Source organism: Onychomys torridus, chromosome 2, assembly GCF_903995425.1.
Source record: "Onychomys torridus chromosome 2, mOncTor1.1, whole genome shotgun sequence".
Taxonomy (NCBI): domain Eukaryota; kingdom Metazoa; phylum Chordata; class Mammalia; order Rodentia; family Cricetidae; genus Onychomys; species Onychomys torridus.
Window position 1 is genome coordinate 33,488,023 of NC_050444.1, and position 17,604 is coordinate 33,505,626.

Below are 17,604 nucleotides of genomic sequence, written 5' to 3' on the forward strand. Positions count from 1 at the left end.
TCCAGCCATCCTCACAGTGTGTATGGACTGACTGACTATGATGTGCACAGAAGAAGACCATCCACAGTCAACCTGGGTGTCATTGGCGGGATTCTGAAACCTTGACCAATGAGATTGTGACTGCTCTGACCTGTGTGTACATTTGTATTTATTTATTTTTGTAAGAGGCCTGCTGGCTTCTTAGGAACAGTAACTCTCTTGCTCTTTTTTGCATGCATCTGTTTCTTTTTGGGTCTGGCTCTAATGCAGCTAGCTGCTCTGCTTTTCCTATCCTCTGTAGCTGAACAGACACCCAAAGTACTATACTCATTCCTCATCAGTACCCAGTTAAGTCCTGCCCCAGTCCCTGAGGCGGCCCTGCAGAGAACCAGAACTCACAGAACTATCATGCTGAACTGTGTCAGAGGAAACTGCCTCCTTCTCTCCTGCACCTAGGATCCAGATATACCAGTTCTTGGTCCACTCTGAGTGATATTTATAAACAAACAAACAAAAGCTAGTTATTTCCTCAGCTCTTCAAAAATTTAGAATGTTGGAAGCATACTCCACTGTTTGCCAAGGGAACTGTTTTGTGATCTAGAATGTTTTCTCCTGGTACTGTGTCAGCTTGGGGGTAAAGAGGAACTGCTTCTTCTGCTTACTTCGTTGTGTCTGTTCTTGTGCTTAGTTGGTGTACTGCAGTGGATCCTGGAATTCTCTTGTGGAGCTGTAATCTATGTATCATCTTAAGTTGGTGTTTGGGGGTGAAGAGTAGGACTTCTTGTTTTGCCATCCTTCTATGTCACCAACTTTTTTTTATTCAACTTTTTCTCTTGAGGTAATTATAGATTCACATGCAGTTATAATAAATACAGAGGGATTCTGTGTACATGCCTCCCAGTGCACTTACCATAACTTCTAATAAACTGTAATAAAATGAGATATCACAACCCAGACACTGGTGCAGAGGAAACACAAACAGGACAGTCCATCACTACAGAGACCTTTCTATTACCCTGTGATGACCAGACCATGGTGTCTCTTCTGCCCACATCCACAATGTTGCCATTCCAAGAATGTTATAAAAATGAGGGTTAAGAACATAGTTTACTGCTAGCATGCTAGCCTAGAATGTGTAAGGTCCAGATTCAGTTGAAAGCACTACAAAAAACAAAACCAAACAAAAGCCACCAGGCAAAACTGGAAAACTCTCAGAGTAAAAGCAGAATCAGGAGAGTGGGTTGTGACTGGCTTTAGGATAACATTTCAGTATGTAACTTGTTTTTCAATCAGTAATTCTCCAGAGATTCCATTTATATTTCTGTGCATGTCAGTACAGTTCTGTAGTATAGGATAGTCAGGGCATTTGCCCATTGAAGGATATCAGGTTGCTTTCAATTTCAGCTATTACTAATAAAATTGCTTTGCTAATTCATCTGAAGATTTGTGTGTAACATGATATTTCCATCTGTGTGCTGGGCACCCAGGAGTACACAGATTGGGAGGTAATGTCATGTTTGATTTCATAGAAACTGTCAATCTGTTTTCTAGAGTACCATTTTTCATGCTTACCGATAATGTGTGAGTGGCCCAATTTTCCTGCATGCTCCTCAGCATTTGGGATCAGTTTAGCCAGTGTGTCCCCATATTATGCAGCCATTTCAGTAGCTCTGCAGTGACATCATCTGGGTAGCTCTGCAGTGACATCATCTGGGTAGCTCTGCAGTATGTTCTCTGGTGAACTGTGTCCTCTGCTTGTTCTGATGGATTCCTTGTCTTTTACTGCCCAGTTCTCAGGATTCCTTATGCCACTGATACTAGTTTTTTGGCTGGATATGTGGTTTGCAAATATTACCTCCTGATCTACATTATTATATTCTCATTCTCTTTCTGTGTAGGGTTTTTTGTTTTTTTGTTTTGTTTTTTGCACAGGAAAATTACTCTTAACAAATTCTATTAATTTTTCTCCTCATGGATATGTTTGTAGTAGTACTTAGATGTGGGTCTAAAGAGTCTATGACTTTTACATTTAACTTTGAGGTCCATTTTAGATCATTTTTGCTGAAAGCGAGAGGCTCAGATTGAGACTCTGCCCCCTTTACCTGTGGTGTCCATCTGTGTGTTTCCTGTGCTGACTTTGGCTTTCACTCCGTGGCCTTCATCTGGGTTTTCAGTCACTGACCCGTGTGTGTAGCGCTCTGCTGATAGCAGTTTCGGTCAGTGAGCCAGAGGTTGGATCAGCTACCTGCCCACTTTATTCTTTTTACAAATTATTTTAGGTGTACTGCTTCCTCTGTTTTTCCAAATAAATGTTAAATTCTATTTTTTTTCTATCTACAAATAAATCCTGCCAAGAATTACCTAAGCATTGTGTTAAACCTGTGCTCTGTTTGGGGGCATAGCAACGTCTGCTTTGTTGGCTGTTTGCTCTCTCCAGCCAGCATTTGATGCAGTTTTCTGTTTCTTTACCCATTTGGATGGGATGCTGAAACTGGATGTCATAGGTAATGTGAGCTGTCTGGATGGAGTCCTCCCTTTTCTGGATGCATTTTGTTGCTGTTTGTTTGTCCAGTTAATTAATGACTTGGCTGGGCTGTTTCTGTGAAGCCTGTAATGCAGTTCCTCAGAGGATGCATTCCTGAGTGTGTGCGTGGTCACCTGGGATGACAGTGGATTTATTAGCCTCGTTAGCTGCGTCTTTTTCTGCTTTTTGTTAGACTTTCTGCCTCTGCTGGTATCTAACGCAGCTGTTTGGCTCTGTAGGTTGCTGATGGACTAGGGGTGTGTGTGTGTGTGTGTGTGTGTGTGTGTGTGTATGTCTGCTTAATTCTTCTTGGTAGGATCCAATTAAATTTGAGACCATTTGTGACAGTATTTGAGGTCAGTCTTTGAGGTTTGTTCTTACCCCAAAGGGACTTTTTTATTGAAAATAATTTTTCAACAGTGTATTTTGGTCATATTTTCCCCTCTTCCCATTCCTCTTCCCCACCTCCTTACCCACCCAACTTTATGTTCTTTCTTTCTCCCCCTTCTAAAAAACAAAAAACAAAAACAAAAATCCCAAGAAACACACATGCAGAAAACCCCTACAGTTGGGCGGTGGTGGCGCACGCCTATAATCCCAACACTCGGGAGGCAGAACCAGGTGGATCTTTGTGAGTTCGAGGCCAGCCTGGTCTACTGAGCAGATCCAGGAAAGGCGCAAAGCTACACAGAGAAACCCTGTCTCAAAAAACAAAAAACAAGAAACAAAAAAGCCCAAACAGCAAAACAAGACAAAAAGAGAATCTACAAAAACACCACTGAGTTCATTTTATGGTGGCCCCACTCCTGGGCATGGGGCCCACTCTGAAGTGTGGTTAACCTACCCAGAGAGACTCCACTGGAGAAAGCTAGCATTCCCATTGCCAGGAGGTATCCATTACAGGTGGCTTCTTGCTTAGGGTGGGGAGCTCATGCCTGCTTCCCTGCTCATGCTAGGACTCTGGCTCACCCTGTAAGGGTCTTACCTGTGCTGCCACAGTCTTCAGGAGTTCCTGTGTGCATACATCCTGTTGTGTCTGAAGACACTGTTTCCTTGGAGCCATCCATCACCTCTGGCTCTTAGAAACACACCACTTCCTCTTCTGCATAACTCCCTGATCCTTGACGGGAGGTTTTGATGAAGACATCCCATTCAGGACTGAGTGCTCCAAGGTGTATCACTCTCGGCACATTGTCCAGTTGTGGGTCTGTGTCTCAAAGGGACCCTTTTCAATTCGGTCCTTTTATGGTTCTTTCTGGCAAGCTAGGTGATGATGGGTTAGCTTTTAGAAACCACCATACTTCCATGAACTGCTTACAACCAAAATTGTCAGTGTTTTCAAGAGTGCCCATAGACTTGGATTTTCCCACACCCTGTAGCAAGTAAAGTCACTGCTTTTGGAGAGCGTTGGTATTCTCTCCTCTTATGGGCTGCTTCATTCCTTGGGCACAATTATAGAACCACTGCCCTGGGGTGGGAATCTGGTGCAGTGGCCCACTATTCTTGGGATGACAAGTCTGCTGTGTGATCAAGTTGTCAGGTACAGAAGGTAGTTTCCAATACTCTTGGTGTCTGTATTCTGATATGGGACTTTCCTTCTATGAGGAAGAAAGTGCTGGTGCTCAAGTATTCTCAGCTTTCTCTGCCTGTGTTGACTACTACTTTATGGGTTACAGCTGTGTGGAAGAAATCTTCCAGCATCTTGGCTCCATAAGCCAGGAATTTGGCTTCTACAGCTTGGAGCCAGGATACATGAGAAATTCTGGTGGTCTACTCCTTGCAGAGGATACTGTGCTCTGTTCCTTTCTGGGAGGCTGAGGAACAAGAAAGCTACACCATCTTAGCCATCTTAGGTCCGAGAAAGGAGAGCACTTTGTATTCGAAGGCCAAAGAAACAGAGCCACTGGCTGAGGTTTAGAAGGGCTACAAGTGGGATTCTGCTGTCCTCACCCTGGACTTGACCCATGTCTGCAACAGAACATACAGGAAATGTCAACCAGAGAACGAATCCCACCTGAACTTCCAGGGTTGCCTATGGAGTTCACTGGGGCTTCATTATGTTGGCATTGACTGCATCTCATTGGCTGTGAAGTTGATATTAACCGTAAGCCTTTGGAGGGGAGGCTAATCATGTAGTCCAAAACCCCAGCTTTCTAATCACATGCCTAGACTTTCTGACATGATGTTCCCATTATTTCCCTCCTTCACCCTGCACTATCTCTAGATGTCTAACTAGCATAAACTTTTGTGTGCTTCATCACACCTACCAGGAATAATAAAGACGCTCTTTCCACTTAGGCAGTTTGAGGAGTTTTAGTAGTTGCTTCCCAGGAACTGAGAGCGAAGGTGATCCAAATTATTTATTCAGAAGGAAATTATTTCTGATTGCCAGATTTCCTTAGGATAATTTTCATACTGTTAAGTTTGTACTTGTTGTGGTTGTATAGGAATGGATGCATGCATCTTCTTATCTCATTATTTGGAAACAGATTCTACTTTGTTTTAATTAATGCCAGTATATTTTATCTATTTTCATTATTCTTTTATTCTTAACTTACCTATATTGTTATATTTGACATGAGCTTCTGGTGGATAGCATATAGGTAGTGCACCCTATTTTCACACTTAAAATGCCAATTTTCTTTTAATTGGTATATGTAGATAATTTATATTTAATGTCACATCAAACCTAAAGCCTGCCATTTTATTTTGTTCTGTTTTTTTCTTCTTTTATTGTCCTGTGACTTTCTTGACTACTATTTAGAACTCCACTTAGAAATTTTTTTTTTTTTTTTTTTGGTTTTTTTGAGACAGGGTTTCTCTGTGTATCTTTGGAGCCTGTCCTAGAACTCACTCTGCAGCCCAGGCTGGCCTTGAACTCACAGAGATTTGCCTGCCTCTGCCTCCCAAGTGTGGGGATTAAAGGCATGTGCCACCACCGTCTGGCTTCCACTTAGAAATCTGAGATTATCTAGAGTGTCTCGTTGATGTCATTTTTGTAGCCTTTTCAGTGATTGCATTGGGTTTTTGTGTTATATAATAGCCTTCCCTTATTCTTAAAAGGTACATTCCACAAAAACCCATTGTAGCACTTAAGACTTTTTATTATTGCATCCCAATCCCATTCATCTCCCTGTCTCTCCATATCTACCCTTTGCCCCTGCAATACCCCCCAATAAAATAAAATTTAAAAGAAAAGCAAAAACAAACAAAAAAAAAAACAAAAAAAAAAAACAAAAAAAAACCCCTGACATACAAAAAGAGAAAAGTCTTAGTGTGGAAGCTGTAGTGTGGCCTGTTGATACACAGTGTACCCTTTAGTCCATACATCTTTACTTGCAAGTGTTCATTGCAATGAGTCATTGGTCTGTTCTAGGACTCTGGCTTCTGCTACACCCTCAATCCTGGGCCCTCCCTGGGACTCCTCTTGGATATCCTGTTGTTGGCCTGTGTCATAGAGATCCTGCTGTTCATCCCCTTCACATGCTCCAACAGTTCGTAGATTCAGTGGCTGTTGGGTGGGCCAACTCATGGCTCTGGTTCTGGGCCTGGTAGCTGGGTGGTAGCTGGGTCAGCCTGCCAGCTCTCCTGCATCGACACAACCAGAGCAAGCTGTCCAGCATTGCCCCAGCTAGCTCACCCACTGTAGCAGGCAGCAAGGAGCAGGGCCAGTTCTGCTCTTGTGCTCTCAGGGCCAACCCACCAGCACCCACAGCACCAGCGCAGCTCTACTGTGTTGCCTGGGTGAGGTGCATGGCTTGCTCTCCCAAATGCTGCTGGGCTGAAGCACTGTTTTTCTCATATGACCTACAGCTTTGCCACAGAGTACCAGAGCTAGTCTGTTCTTTGGTTTTATGTCCAAATGTTTCTTTTTGTTTAAATTAAAATATAATTACATCATTCCCCCTTCTCTTTCCCTCCTCCAATCCCTCCTATGTCTCCTCCAATCATATATTCTTTCTCTTCAATTGTTTAATATAATGTGCATGCATAAATCTATAAATACAATGAGCTGAGTCTATTCAGTGCTGCTTGTATGTGTATGTTTTCAAGGATGACCAACCAAGGGACCTCATTCCCAGGGAAGACTGATTCTGCTCTCAGCCTTCTCTCTTCACCTGTAGTTTTCTGTCTAGGGATGAAGTCCTGTGAGATAAACCCCCTTCCATATTGGCATGTCTGTTGGGGTTGTTTTTGTTCAGGTCTTGTTTAGACAGCCACATTGTTGAGGTATCACGAGTAAAGCTTCCCTGACATTGTAGATGACACAATCTCATAGTAGATTTCCTAGTCCCCTGGCTCTTAAAATCCTTAAGCTTCTTTTTTGCAATGTCCTTGACCTTAGGACAGGAGTTGTGCTGAAGACACATTCATTAGGTGGTAGGATCCTATGTTCAGTTGTTCTCTGCACTTTCAAGTTATGGTTTCTGAATAGTCTCCATCTGTTACAGAGAGGAAGCTCTTTGATGAGAGGTGAGAGCAGTGCTTATCTTACAGGGTAAGTTTTAGAATGCAGTTGGGAAATAGGGTCTAGTAAAGTGGTGGTAGTACATTCTCTGCTAAGATCATGACCTCACTAGCCCCAGGGAATTGTCTAGGTTTCCAGCACCAGGCATGATTTCCCTTCTATTGAGTGAACTTCAATCCAATTAGAGAGCTGTTGGTTACCACCAAAGTGTATATATGTACTGGTGCACCCGTAGGGATACTGTGCCATGCCGGTCACTGTTGTGGTGCATAGCGTCACAGCTGAGTAGGACTGTTGGCTTCTTCTTCTCTCCCTTGGAACCTTGCATGGCACCTTCTGGTACTGTGAATGTTAGTCCTTGGGGAGGAGGCTTTCAGGTCAGATTTCACTTGAATCTTCCAAGTCCTGAGTCCACAATGCATGATGTCTTCAACCTCTGGGAGGCAACCAAGGGCAGCAGCAGTAGCTATAATATTCTGGGAGAATCTGGGACTCCCCACCGACAACTGGAAAGGGAGTTTCTCATGCCTGCTACTGAGGTTGCTGTCAGTCTGTGGCTGCCTTAGTGGAGAGTGTTGTCTGCCAGGCCATATAACTTCATGGTGTGTGTGCGCACATACATACACTTCTATGTATTATATGTAATTTTAAGTAAATAAAAAATAATTTTCCTTGTGGCTTTTCAAACATCCTTAGTGTTATGTTCCCCCTCCCTCTCTCTCTCTCCCTCCCTCACTCTCGTCTCCCTCTCCCTCCTCTCTATATCAGCCCAGTTAAAGTGCCTTCCTTCCTTTTTCATTTCCCTCTTCATATCCCTTTGGACCCATTGGTAGGGCAGCGAAGGCTTCTTGACTGGGTGGTACTTCAGTGATCCAGTCGTGAGAGGTGAGTACGCATGCACGTGGATGAAGTAGTGCTCCATGGCCCTGTGAGCTGCCCAAGATGAGTCTTTGTGTTCTCCACTCAGCTATATTGAATTTATCCATTATACTTTTAGTTCATTGTAAGTTTTAGAATTTCCATTTGGTTCTCTTAGTCTGTCTAGCTCTGTCTGTCTGTCTCTCTGCCCCCACGCCCCCTTCTCTTCTGTTCTCTACCTGCCTTCTTCCCTCCTCTTCTTCATCTCCCTCCTCCTCTGTCTGCCTCCTGAGTGCTGGCATTGCAGGCCTGTGCCACCACCCCAGTCTCTTTCCCTCCTTTGTTCAGGCCTCTCTGTTTGCTGAGGCCCCTGGTTTTCACTTGTGTTATTTATATTTGCCCACTGAAGAGTTTTATCATGGCTGGTTTACATTTTTTGTTAGAGTATTCTATAAATGTCTCTCATACTGCTAGCTTCTTTAGTTTAACTTTTTCACTCTATTTGATATTTTCATAGTTACTCTTTTGACTGTTGCATGTTACTCTGTGTCATAGTTACTTTCTATTGCTGTGAGGAGACACCATGACCACAGCAGTTACAGTTTCAGAGGGTTGCGACCAGGGCCAACATGACAGGGAGCATGGCGGCGGGCGGGCGGACAGGCGGGCAGACAGACAGACAGACAGGCATGGGACTGGAACATTAACAGAGAGAGAGAGCGAGAGCGAGCGCGCGCGCGAGAGCGAGGAGCACGCACAGGCACGCACGCTAAATGGGAATGTCATGAGCTATTGAAACCTCAACCCCACCCCCAATGACACATCTCTTCCAAGAAAGCCACACCTCCTAACCTTCCCAAGCAGTTCTACCGACGGGGGACAAAGCATTCCAACCACCACATCCGGTGACCTCGAATGAGTTTGCCTCACCTCTAACGTAGGAAAAATGCCCTGTCTCATGGTGGTTGTGGGAGTTACGTGATGCTAGTGAAATACTAGAACAGCGCCAGCATTGTATCCGCAGGGTAGCTGTGCACAGTGGTTACGTTCAGAAAGTCCCACAGTGGGAGTATCAAAGGCAAGATGAGGAACAAAAGGTGGGAGAATGGGTTCAGGACCTCTACAAAGAAAGGGTCGATATAGTGGACTGTGACGAGCCCCAGCAGGTAAATGTGATGTTTAGTTGAGGTCTACAAGCAAAACTGAGTTCAGAGAAGGTACAGACCTAGGGTGGTTACATGAAAAAAGCATATCCAAAATCGAAATGAACAGTTGAATGCTGTACAATGGTAGTGACTGTTTAGAACAACTAGACTCTGTTTTGGCAGAAGTGTGTTTAGTTTATCCCAGTAGAAATGTAAATATAGTTTTCTGAGAAATCCAAATAACAAGTTAAAGATCCTTAAATGTACATATCTTAAATTCTTATTTGATTATATTTTGAGTCATTATATTATTGAAAAGCAACTTAATTTTACAGCATGAAAAAACTGAAATTTGATTGATCTATATAGTTCCCAGTGTTCAAGTTGAAGATCACTCAGAAAGTGATTATCAATTACATAATTTCACATGTGCAGCTGCCTTTTTGGTGGACTCTAGAAAGAATGGACTCTGCTTAGACTTAGCTGTGTGGTGGGAAACCCTGACCGCAGTGGCATGCTGCTGTGAGGACCGAGAGCATCTTTATTATCTGCTGTGCTGCTCTTGGAGAACAGCCCACCTGTAATAACCCCCTGGAAGCCGGGGCAATGGTAGATCACCTGTAATCCCAGTGTTCAGTGGGCAATGGCAGGCTGGCCGACCCTTGGGGCCAGCCAGGGACACATAGAGGGATCCTGTCTCAAAGCAAAATTAAGAAATCCAGTCTGAAGTAATAATGGTAACTTTCTTGATTGCTTTCTCTTTTTGTTTTGAATTTATTCATTTATGTTAGTTCTTTGAGACGTTATACAATGTGTGTTGATCATATTCATTTCTCTTTGATTCCTCCAAGATCCACTCCCCAATTCCCTTGTTTCTTGACTTACTGAACTAAGTATATAATTTAGAGTTATAGAGTTTAAATGATTTAAATAAGAATTATATATAGTACGCATATAGATAGTGAAAAGATGGAGGAATAGTAACATTTCAAGTTGGAAACTATTTTCATAGTTTTAATGAAGTATGATAAAGTGCATGTGGCAGGTGCACTTTGATCCCTTGTGACGTGTTTGGAAGCCTGTGAAGGACCACTTCTACCTCCCCCAAAGTTTCCTCAGGCCCCTTTGTAGATTGCTACTCTTGCCAGCCCCGTTCCCAGGCAACCGCTGACCTGCCCTCTGTCTCCATTAATAAATGGCAGCAGTCTTCAAGAGTAATATCCAGTCCAGAATAGGAAATAAGACACCTTCAAATATTTCTGTGGGAATGTGAAGTTAGTACAGTTTATTTGGAGGACACTTCAGTAATGCAAAATTTAAAAAAAAAAAAATCTAAAATGCATATCCTTTAAGTTAGAATTCTACTTCCACTTAAAGGAAACAAATGTTCACATGAACAGGGATTTAACTCCAAGAATGTTCATCATTATGTCTGCAGTTGTCAAAATTAGAAACAAATTCAACGTGCAGCCGTGTAGATTTGTTTTAGTGTGGAACCTCTGTGTGCACTGGGAAGAGCTCCACCACTGCCTGTTCCTACCCTAACCCTGGAGCTGCTTTAAACACGGCAGCTCAGATAACCAGAGTGCCGTGCTTTAAACTTAGTACGGAAGTGTCAGTGTGTAAACAACGGAAGCCATGTAAGAGTCTTGGATTTTTATTTCTCTTAAAGTTACAACAAGTAAAAAATAAGTAGATGCAAAGGACTAAAAACATCTTTAAAGCAATCGAGTTATCTTCTGCTGGCTATGGGGATTTTACTGTATTTTTCCCAGTTCCTTTTTTTCTTTGAATTTTTGAAATTAAATTTTTTTTTTATAGAATTAAAAAATACTGTGCTTGTTCATGTATAGAACTTGGAAAATAACGCAAAGGTATAAAGAACACTATAAATTTGAATAGATCTTTTAGCTAGTGTTGTTGTGTGAAAGCTCAGAGCTTTGTTGTGCCTTTGGAATCAGGATACAGGAACCCAGCCTTTGCTCTTGCAGCTCCAACACTCTCTGCATCCTAGAGTGAGAACCCGTTAGACACTGTTGGAGGTTTCTTGCAGCACAAACTCCCAGACCCTTCCCGTGTCCATACTGTCCATCTGCCTCAATTCTCTCCTCACTCCTGTACCTAGTGAGATACATACTACATGTGTATGATCTGTTTTCGTTTTCTTGCCCTAACAAGCTGTCAGTGACTTCAAGTCAGACAGTATTATTGGCACACTGTCCAGAACACACCAGTTAGAATTAAAGTTAGGAGCAGTGAGGGAGCGGAGGAGAATGTGTATAAGTATGTGTATACGTGTGTGTTATTGGCCTGGACAATCAGAAAGTGTGTGGGGGGTGTAGGCTCTTCATAAAGAATTTGGTAGGCCAGAATGGAGTGATAAGGAGTCAGAAGGGCTTCCTGTGTCATCTGAACCAGTTTAAATACTGTAGTGTCAGTGATGGGAGCCACTGCATGGCCAAAGGAGGAGGAGAAAGATAGTGGTCTGTGAAGCCCTGCACCCTTCTTATCTCTACAGACAGGCCAACTTACAATAGTACATGGGCGTATTCCAGTTGATGGAAAATCTAGAAACTAGTCAGAGAGGCTCCTGAACTCCAGGCAAGTGTGAAAATAGCCATGTGGCACAGGCTGTTCCTAAAGTGATAGGAACAACTAAATATCTGTGTACTATATTTCTAGCCTATGGCATTGTTCTTATAATTAAGGTAACCCTCCTACCAGCTCCCAGATTCTCCCTAAGAAGGAAAAAGATATGTCATGAGCCCAGTACCTCACCTGTGGGAGCCTGCTCTGATGACTGACCCCTGTTTAGCCTGTGTGAGAGCGCTAATGGACGTGGTGGTGTGCTCAGCTGCCCAGGCCCACAGCAGAGACAAGGTGGAGGTTGTGATACCACTTCTAGCCTAACCCAGAGCTAACAGTTGAAACGCTTTCATGTCTGGAAAGATGCCTCAACGGTTTAAAGTGTTTAGTGCTCTTGTGGAAGACCTGAGTTATGTTCCCAGCACCCACATCAGGGCGCTCACAAGTGCCTGCAACTACAGTTCTAGGGACCCAACACCCTCTCTGTCTCCTTCCACACACATACATGTAACTTAAAGTGGAAGGAGCTCACATTCAAGATGGCAGCTGCAGCACCCGTGGGAACCCCCAGCAGCTCTGAGGAGTCTGCTGTGCAGCCACCTAAGGCCGTGCTGGGATCATGGTCCACCCTGCTGCCACCTAAGGCCGTGCTGGGATCATGGTCCACCCTGCTGCCACCTAAGGCTGTGCTGGGATCATGGTCCATCCTGCTGCTGGAGGCTGTGTTGGGTCCATGTTCCATGGTGTCAACATGGGGACCATGTTGAGGTTCTTGGTGTGTGATACCACTGGAAACCATGTAGAAGTTCAGGATCCATGCTCCCGCTGGCTGTTATGGGCAGGGAAGCTTCTTTGCGATGGTGATGACCACAGACTCATAATTGAGAATGAGGGACATTGAAGGCTTCTGTGACAACTCCCCCCCAGCCCACCCCCAAAAGAAATAATCTAGACAGAAAGCCGTTGAAGAGAGTCCTTCAAAATTGTGATAGGAATGTGAAGTTAGCTCTCCACAGTTGATGGCTTCAGGGGCATGGGATGGGGAAGGACTCAGCTTTCTTTAAGGGGCTGGACACTGGGGAATTGACCGTGCTCCAGTGAGTATGTGGGCAGCACAAATTGGACTAGTGCATTTTTTCTTTTCTCTTTTTTTTTTTCTTTTTTGGGAGGGGTCATAGGTTGTTGGTAGGTAGGTGGACTTTGGAGGAATGGAAATTGAGTGTGATGGGGTGCGTTGTGTGAAATTCCCAAATAAATGGGGGGAAAGTAAACAAAACGATGAGCAGGCCCCTGGTGGTGGGTCTGTGTCTCTGGAGCTGGTATTTGGAGCAAGGCTGCCATCATTTGTCTCCTTTTCCTCAACGGATGCGTGTTGGGGATGCTTCCTCTCTCATATGAGGTGCACACTACTGAGCTTCAGGATGAAGATGGTGCCCATTGCCAGGCTTCTCCCCATTCAACTTTCACAGCCAGTGTTCTCCGAATACATGCTGCAGCCTCCTCCCCAGGCGTGAGGAAGAGGCTTGGCGGGAGGGTAGATTCTTGTCCCTTTATCACTACAGCCAAGGAAGCCATTGACTTAACAGTGCTACAGTGTGTTTCTGTTTGAATTCTTTTAAGTGTATTAACACCGTGCCTTTATTTCATTCATAGCTCCAAAAGGAATTCTTCATCTCTCTCCTGATGTTTACCAAGAGATGGAAGCCAGCCGCCACAGAGTGACCTCTGGCACAACTCTAGGCTACTTGTCACCCAAAGATATGAACCAACCGTCAAGTTCTTTCTTCAGTATGTCTCCCTCATCGACTAGTTCAGCCACAGTTGCCAGGGAACTCCTTATGAATGGAACATCTCCTACAGCTGAAGCCATAGGGTTAAAAGGAAGCTCTCCTACCCCCCCCTGTTCTCCAGTACAGCCTTCAAAACAACTGGAATATTTAGCAAGGATTCAAGGCTTTCAGGTATGATTGAAAAGAAAACACAAAGAAAAGAAAAGAACCCCTTAGCCCCAATCCTTCATTTCTGTGCATCACAAGGCTCATTCTGGCCGCTCGTGAGGCCTCCATGCTACTGCATTGTAAATTACATAGGGACACTGAAGACAGGAAAGAGCCGTAGCACATGCCTTGTGTTCTCGCTTCTGTCCAGCAGCTCTGCCGCCTGGCTCTCTTCATAGTCATGGTCACATTTCTGCTCTCACTCACGCTCTCCCTCTCCCTCCCTTCCTCCCCCCCTCCTCTCCCTCTCCGTCCATCCCTCCAGCCCTGCCTCTGTCCTGTCTCCCAGTTGGTCTTGGTTGGATGCACCTGTCTTCTCATTGTGTTCTCCACAAACCAAGTTCTCCTGGAGACACTTGGCGCTAGTGTTTGACATCACTGTCCCGCTTTTTACAGTTATGGTTGACTTTTTCTGCTGATGATTTAATTAATAGCAGTTTAGAATTTGCCAGGCTGCAGCTCGTAATAATGTAGGTACATTTGTAAGGTTCAGCATCCTGGAAGTCTGTCACCATAGAATTCATTAAACATGGCACTGACAGGAATGGAATGCTTTCTAGTTGTGTGAGGTATAATAATGAGGATCTGTTGTATTGGATCATGTGCTGAGCCAGAGAGGTGGAGAAGCATCTACCTCTGGTGGTACAACAGCTGTCTTGTGGTGATCTCAAACCAGCACACAGCTGAATTGTATGTGCGGATTTGGGGATGAAGCTTCTCTATTTATTCTTTGTCCCCTTTTGGACGAAAACAACAATAACAACAACAACACTCCTTTATATATATGAGCCCTTTTAAAAGAATTGTTAACTGTGGGAAGGAAGTTCACGTGTGCTGGTTCTTAGTTGCCTTGAAAGCTGTGTACTAAAATGTTAACTGCCAGTCAACTGGATGAAACTGCAGCTTGCCTTCGTGTAGGAAGGTATGGCTCCCTGCATTTCACGGTCTCACCCCTCTCCACCTTCGCCTCCTCCCTCAAGACCAAAACCTGTAATTTCCTGTAGAAATGTTCTAGAAGATGTGTACTGTGTAGAATGATCATGTATTATAACCTTTCACGGGGTCAGTTATACAGTGGGAAAGACCATGTGGTGGGAGTATTTTGCATGTTTGGTTTCGTTTCTTATTTCATAGATTCTTTCCCTTCTGATTCTTTCAACTCTATCGCCAGGTAGTTGCTAGTGTTTTTAAATCAGACTATTAATATCAAGTTGAAGAAGATGTTACCAATTACTGACTCTGTCATCTGAAATTTAAATGCTTAATTTCGAGTTATCATTTTAGAATTTGTTGTTTACCTTAAGAATTACAATAAATCACTGTTTAAACAAAAGGCTTTGATTCATATAGTTAAAGTACTAGACTGATACTTAGTTCTACCAGTAATCTACATAGGATAAATTACAATAAACTGTGATGAAAAGAAACCCACTGCTCATTCATAAATGTAGTCCTTTAGAAATGTCTGCGAGTGACACCCCATCTCTGTACACACAGCACAAGGTGCATCCAGCTCTGAGTTGGGTTCTCCTTGGTTATACAACAGCAGGTATAATTTTGCTGCCAGAGAACTGAAGTTTTTAAGTTTGTTCTTCATTAGTTCTTGGCAATGATAGTGGCTATAATTTTATCCAATCTTCGCTTTAACCAACATGGGGTCTGCTACCCCCATGGCTGGGCTGGCTGTTTAGGCTGCTCTTAAAAGCTTGTGCTGAGGTGATATCCTCTTGTTTATGGGCAAGTTAAACGTTTCCAGATCCATGTACCATGATTTTTACATATTAGTGACTAAGCAGCTGGTTTTACATATCACCGGGCTTCTTCCCTTGAGCGGGTGGGTGCTGCCTGTGGATCACAGCCTGCCGGCCGCACAGCGGTCTCTCTGGGAAGTGGACTCCAGTGTGTCACGTGAATTCCATCATCATGCTGCCGTGGAAGGCTCTTAAGACTAGTAAAGCCTATTTCTTTGGGGGTAATTTCCTCAGGTAGAGAATCATACAGAATTTTTGTTTCTAAGTGATTGAATTAGACTGTAGCTAGAAATTGTAAGACCAGCTTGTTAGAGATGGTCTGTCCTTCTTTACTTTTATTCTGGAACTTGAAAAACAATAAACTGTTGTCTTTGTTCCTAGGCCAGTACCTTTCCATTGCATCCACACTCACCAGTTGTCATTCCTGCAGAGAGTTGTGCAGATTCCTCTTGGGCCTTCCCTTGCCCGTTGCAATTTGAGTTACACCTCAGCAAGCTACTGTGTGTGTGAGTTATGTCGTATTGCCCAGTGAAGACACTTGAGTCTGTGAAAAGGTTGCTTTAACTTCATTTTATTTCCATTTCTCAGTCTTTCACTGAAATTTACTAGTGACAAAAAGCTGATTTGCTCAGGCAAATGTGGGTATTAGGTTCACATCCTTCTGTTTAAATGTATAAAATAACTAAAATTATTATACAGTGAATGTTCTTCACACAACTGAGTTCACAGAGCAGAGTGTGACTGACATTCACACATTCCTAGTCACCCTATTCTCAGGAATTCCCACTGAAGATTTGTAAGTTTGATTTTGACGTGTGGGGGGGGGGGTGGGGTGGGGGGGGGGGAGAGTATGCATGTTTTTGCAGATGCTCTTGGAGGCCAGAGGTGCCAGGTCCTCTAGAGCTGGGTCACAGGTGGGTGTTGGGAACTTTTATGAGGGCAATCTGCTCTTAACTGCTGAGCTGACTTTCTAGCTCCTACCACCAAAAGATTTTCAATATTTTGGAAATCTGACTTTTGGGTCCTTTCATAAATGAGTACTTTTTTCTCTGAAGTTTTATTGAGTATATTTTAATTATCTTTTAAAAACCTGAACATTCTTGCATATATATCATTTTTAGAAAATATTGGTCAATGATTTGTGAACCCCAGATGTTGTCTGCCATAACCAGTCTGCATCTATAACCCCTGTGCATTTGAAAAAAAAAAATAGGTCAAAGTTATAATTAAGTCATAGTGTTGCAGAGTTTCTTGTAAACCTTGCTGGTCTTTAATTACAATGTTTCAAAATTATTCGGTGTTGTAAGGAAAATTATGACAAAGATGGCTGGGATACTGTGCACTGGAGCTGAAGTAGAAGATTTTGCTTATGTTATACTTCACATTCTTCTAAAGTTTTGACCTTTACTATGCTTTTCTATTCTCACATTACTCATGAATAGTAGAATTATCAATTGCTTATTTAAAGGAGTCATTAGGAAAATTTAACTTCAAATGAAAATGAATAATTTTAATAAATTTCTTTCCTAGATATATCTAATTTCAGTTTGCTCGTATCTGTAATGTGATCACCATTCACAGAATGGTATCATTTGTGATTCCTTTAGAATGAAATATATCATTTTATTCCTCACATAAGTGATATAAGGAAGCACTTAATTGGTGTTTCAGTTAAACTATATTAGTTTATTTTCCAAAATGGGAGTTTTAGATAGTGATGTCATTTCTAGCAAAGGAGAATGTGTACTTAAACAGGAAGCTCTGCTTTCAGAGAAAACTCACACTTAATGCGTTTCATCTGCCTTTCTTAGAAGTTGGCGCCTTTGAGTTCACCATGATGGTCCAGGCTTTCGGTGGTTCCTCGTGGCAGTCTGGTGTCAGTGCAGGTCACACTGATGTGGGCACAGGCAGGTGGGAGAGGCTAGGCTCCCTCAGAGTCATTCTCCACACCAGATACTTCCGAATCCACTTCAGAGTGACTGCTTACAGTGGGATGTTCCTGGTGGTGGTGGTGGAAGTGTTAGTTTTTTAAGAATGGCGTATGTGTTTTTAAATGGACAATAAAAGTACAGTTTGCAAATAGAATATGGAGAAAGAAGCCGTTCATCTACACTCCACATGGAAATGTGCCCCCATCTTACATCCCCCATTTTACATTCTCCTTGCAACATAGCCTTTACTGTGTTTCGTTGGAGTTCATGTTCTCATCTAAGCTACGATGCAGATCACAATCCAGAGTGGCAGGAAGGATGCACCTGTGGTTTTGGCCTGGGCTTAGCTTATGCTGCTGTGGTTT

General features: G+C 43.2%; 1 protein-coding gene across 6 annotated transcripts in view; it reads left to right on the forward strand.

Annotated features, from left to right (window-relative positions):
• Stau2 (staufen double-stranded RNA binding protein 2) overlaps window positions 1–17,604 on the forward strand; it is a 275,907-nt gene that overhangs the window by 150,124 nt on the left and 108,179 nt on the right. For 5 of the 6 annotated variants that reach the window (XM_036177469.1, XM_036177472.1, XM_036177473.1 and 2 more), the window contains one exon: window positions 13,214–13,521. In XM_036177469.1, coding sequence (XP_036033362.1) covers window positions 13,214–13,521 — 308 coding nt within the window. Of the gene's footprint in view, window positions 1–13,213; window positions 13,656–17,604 lie in introns of those variants that run through there. The other variant, XM_036177474.1, reaches the window with a different exon arrangement.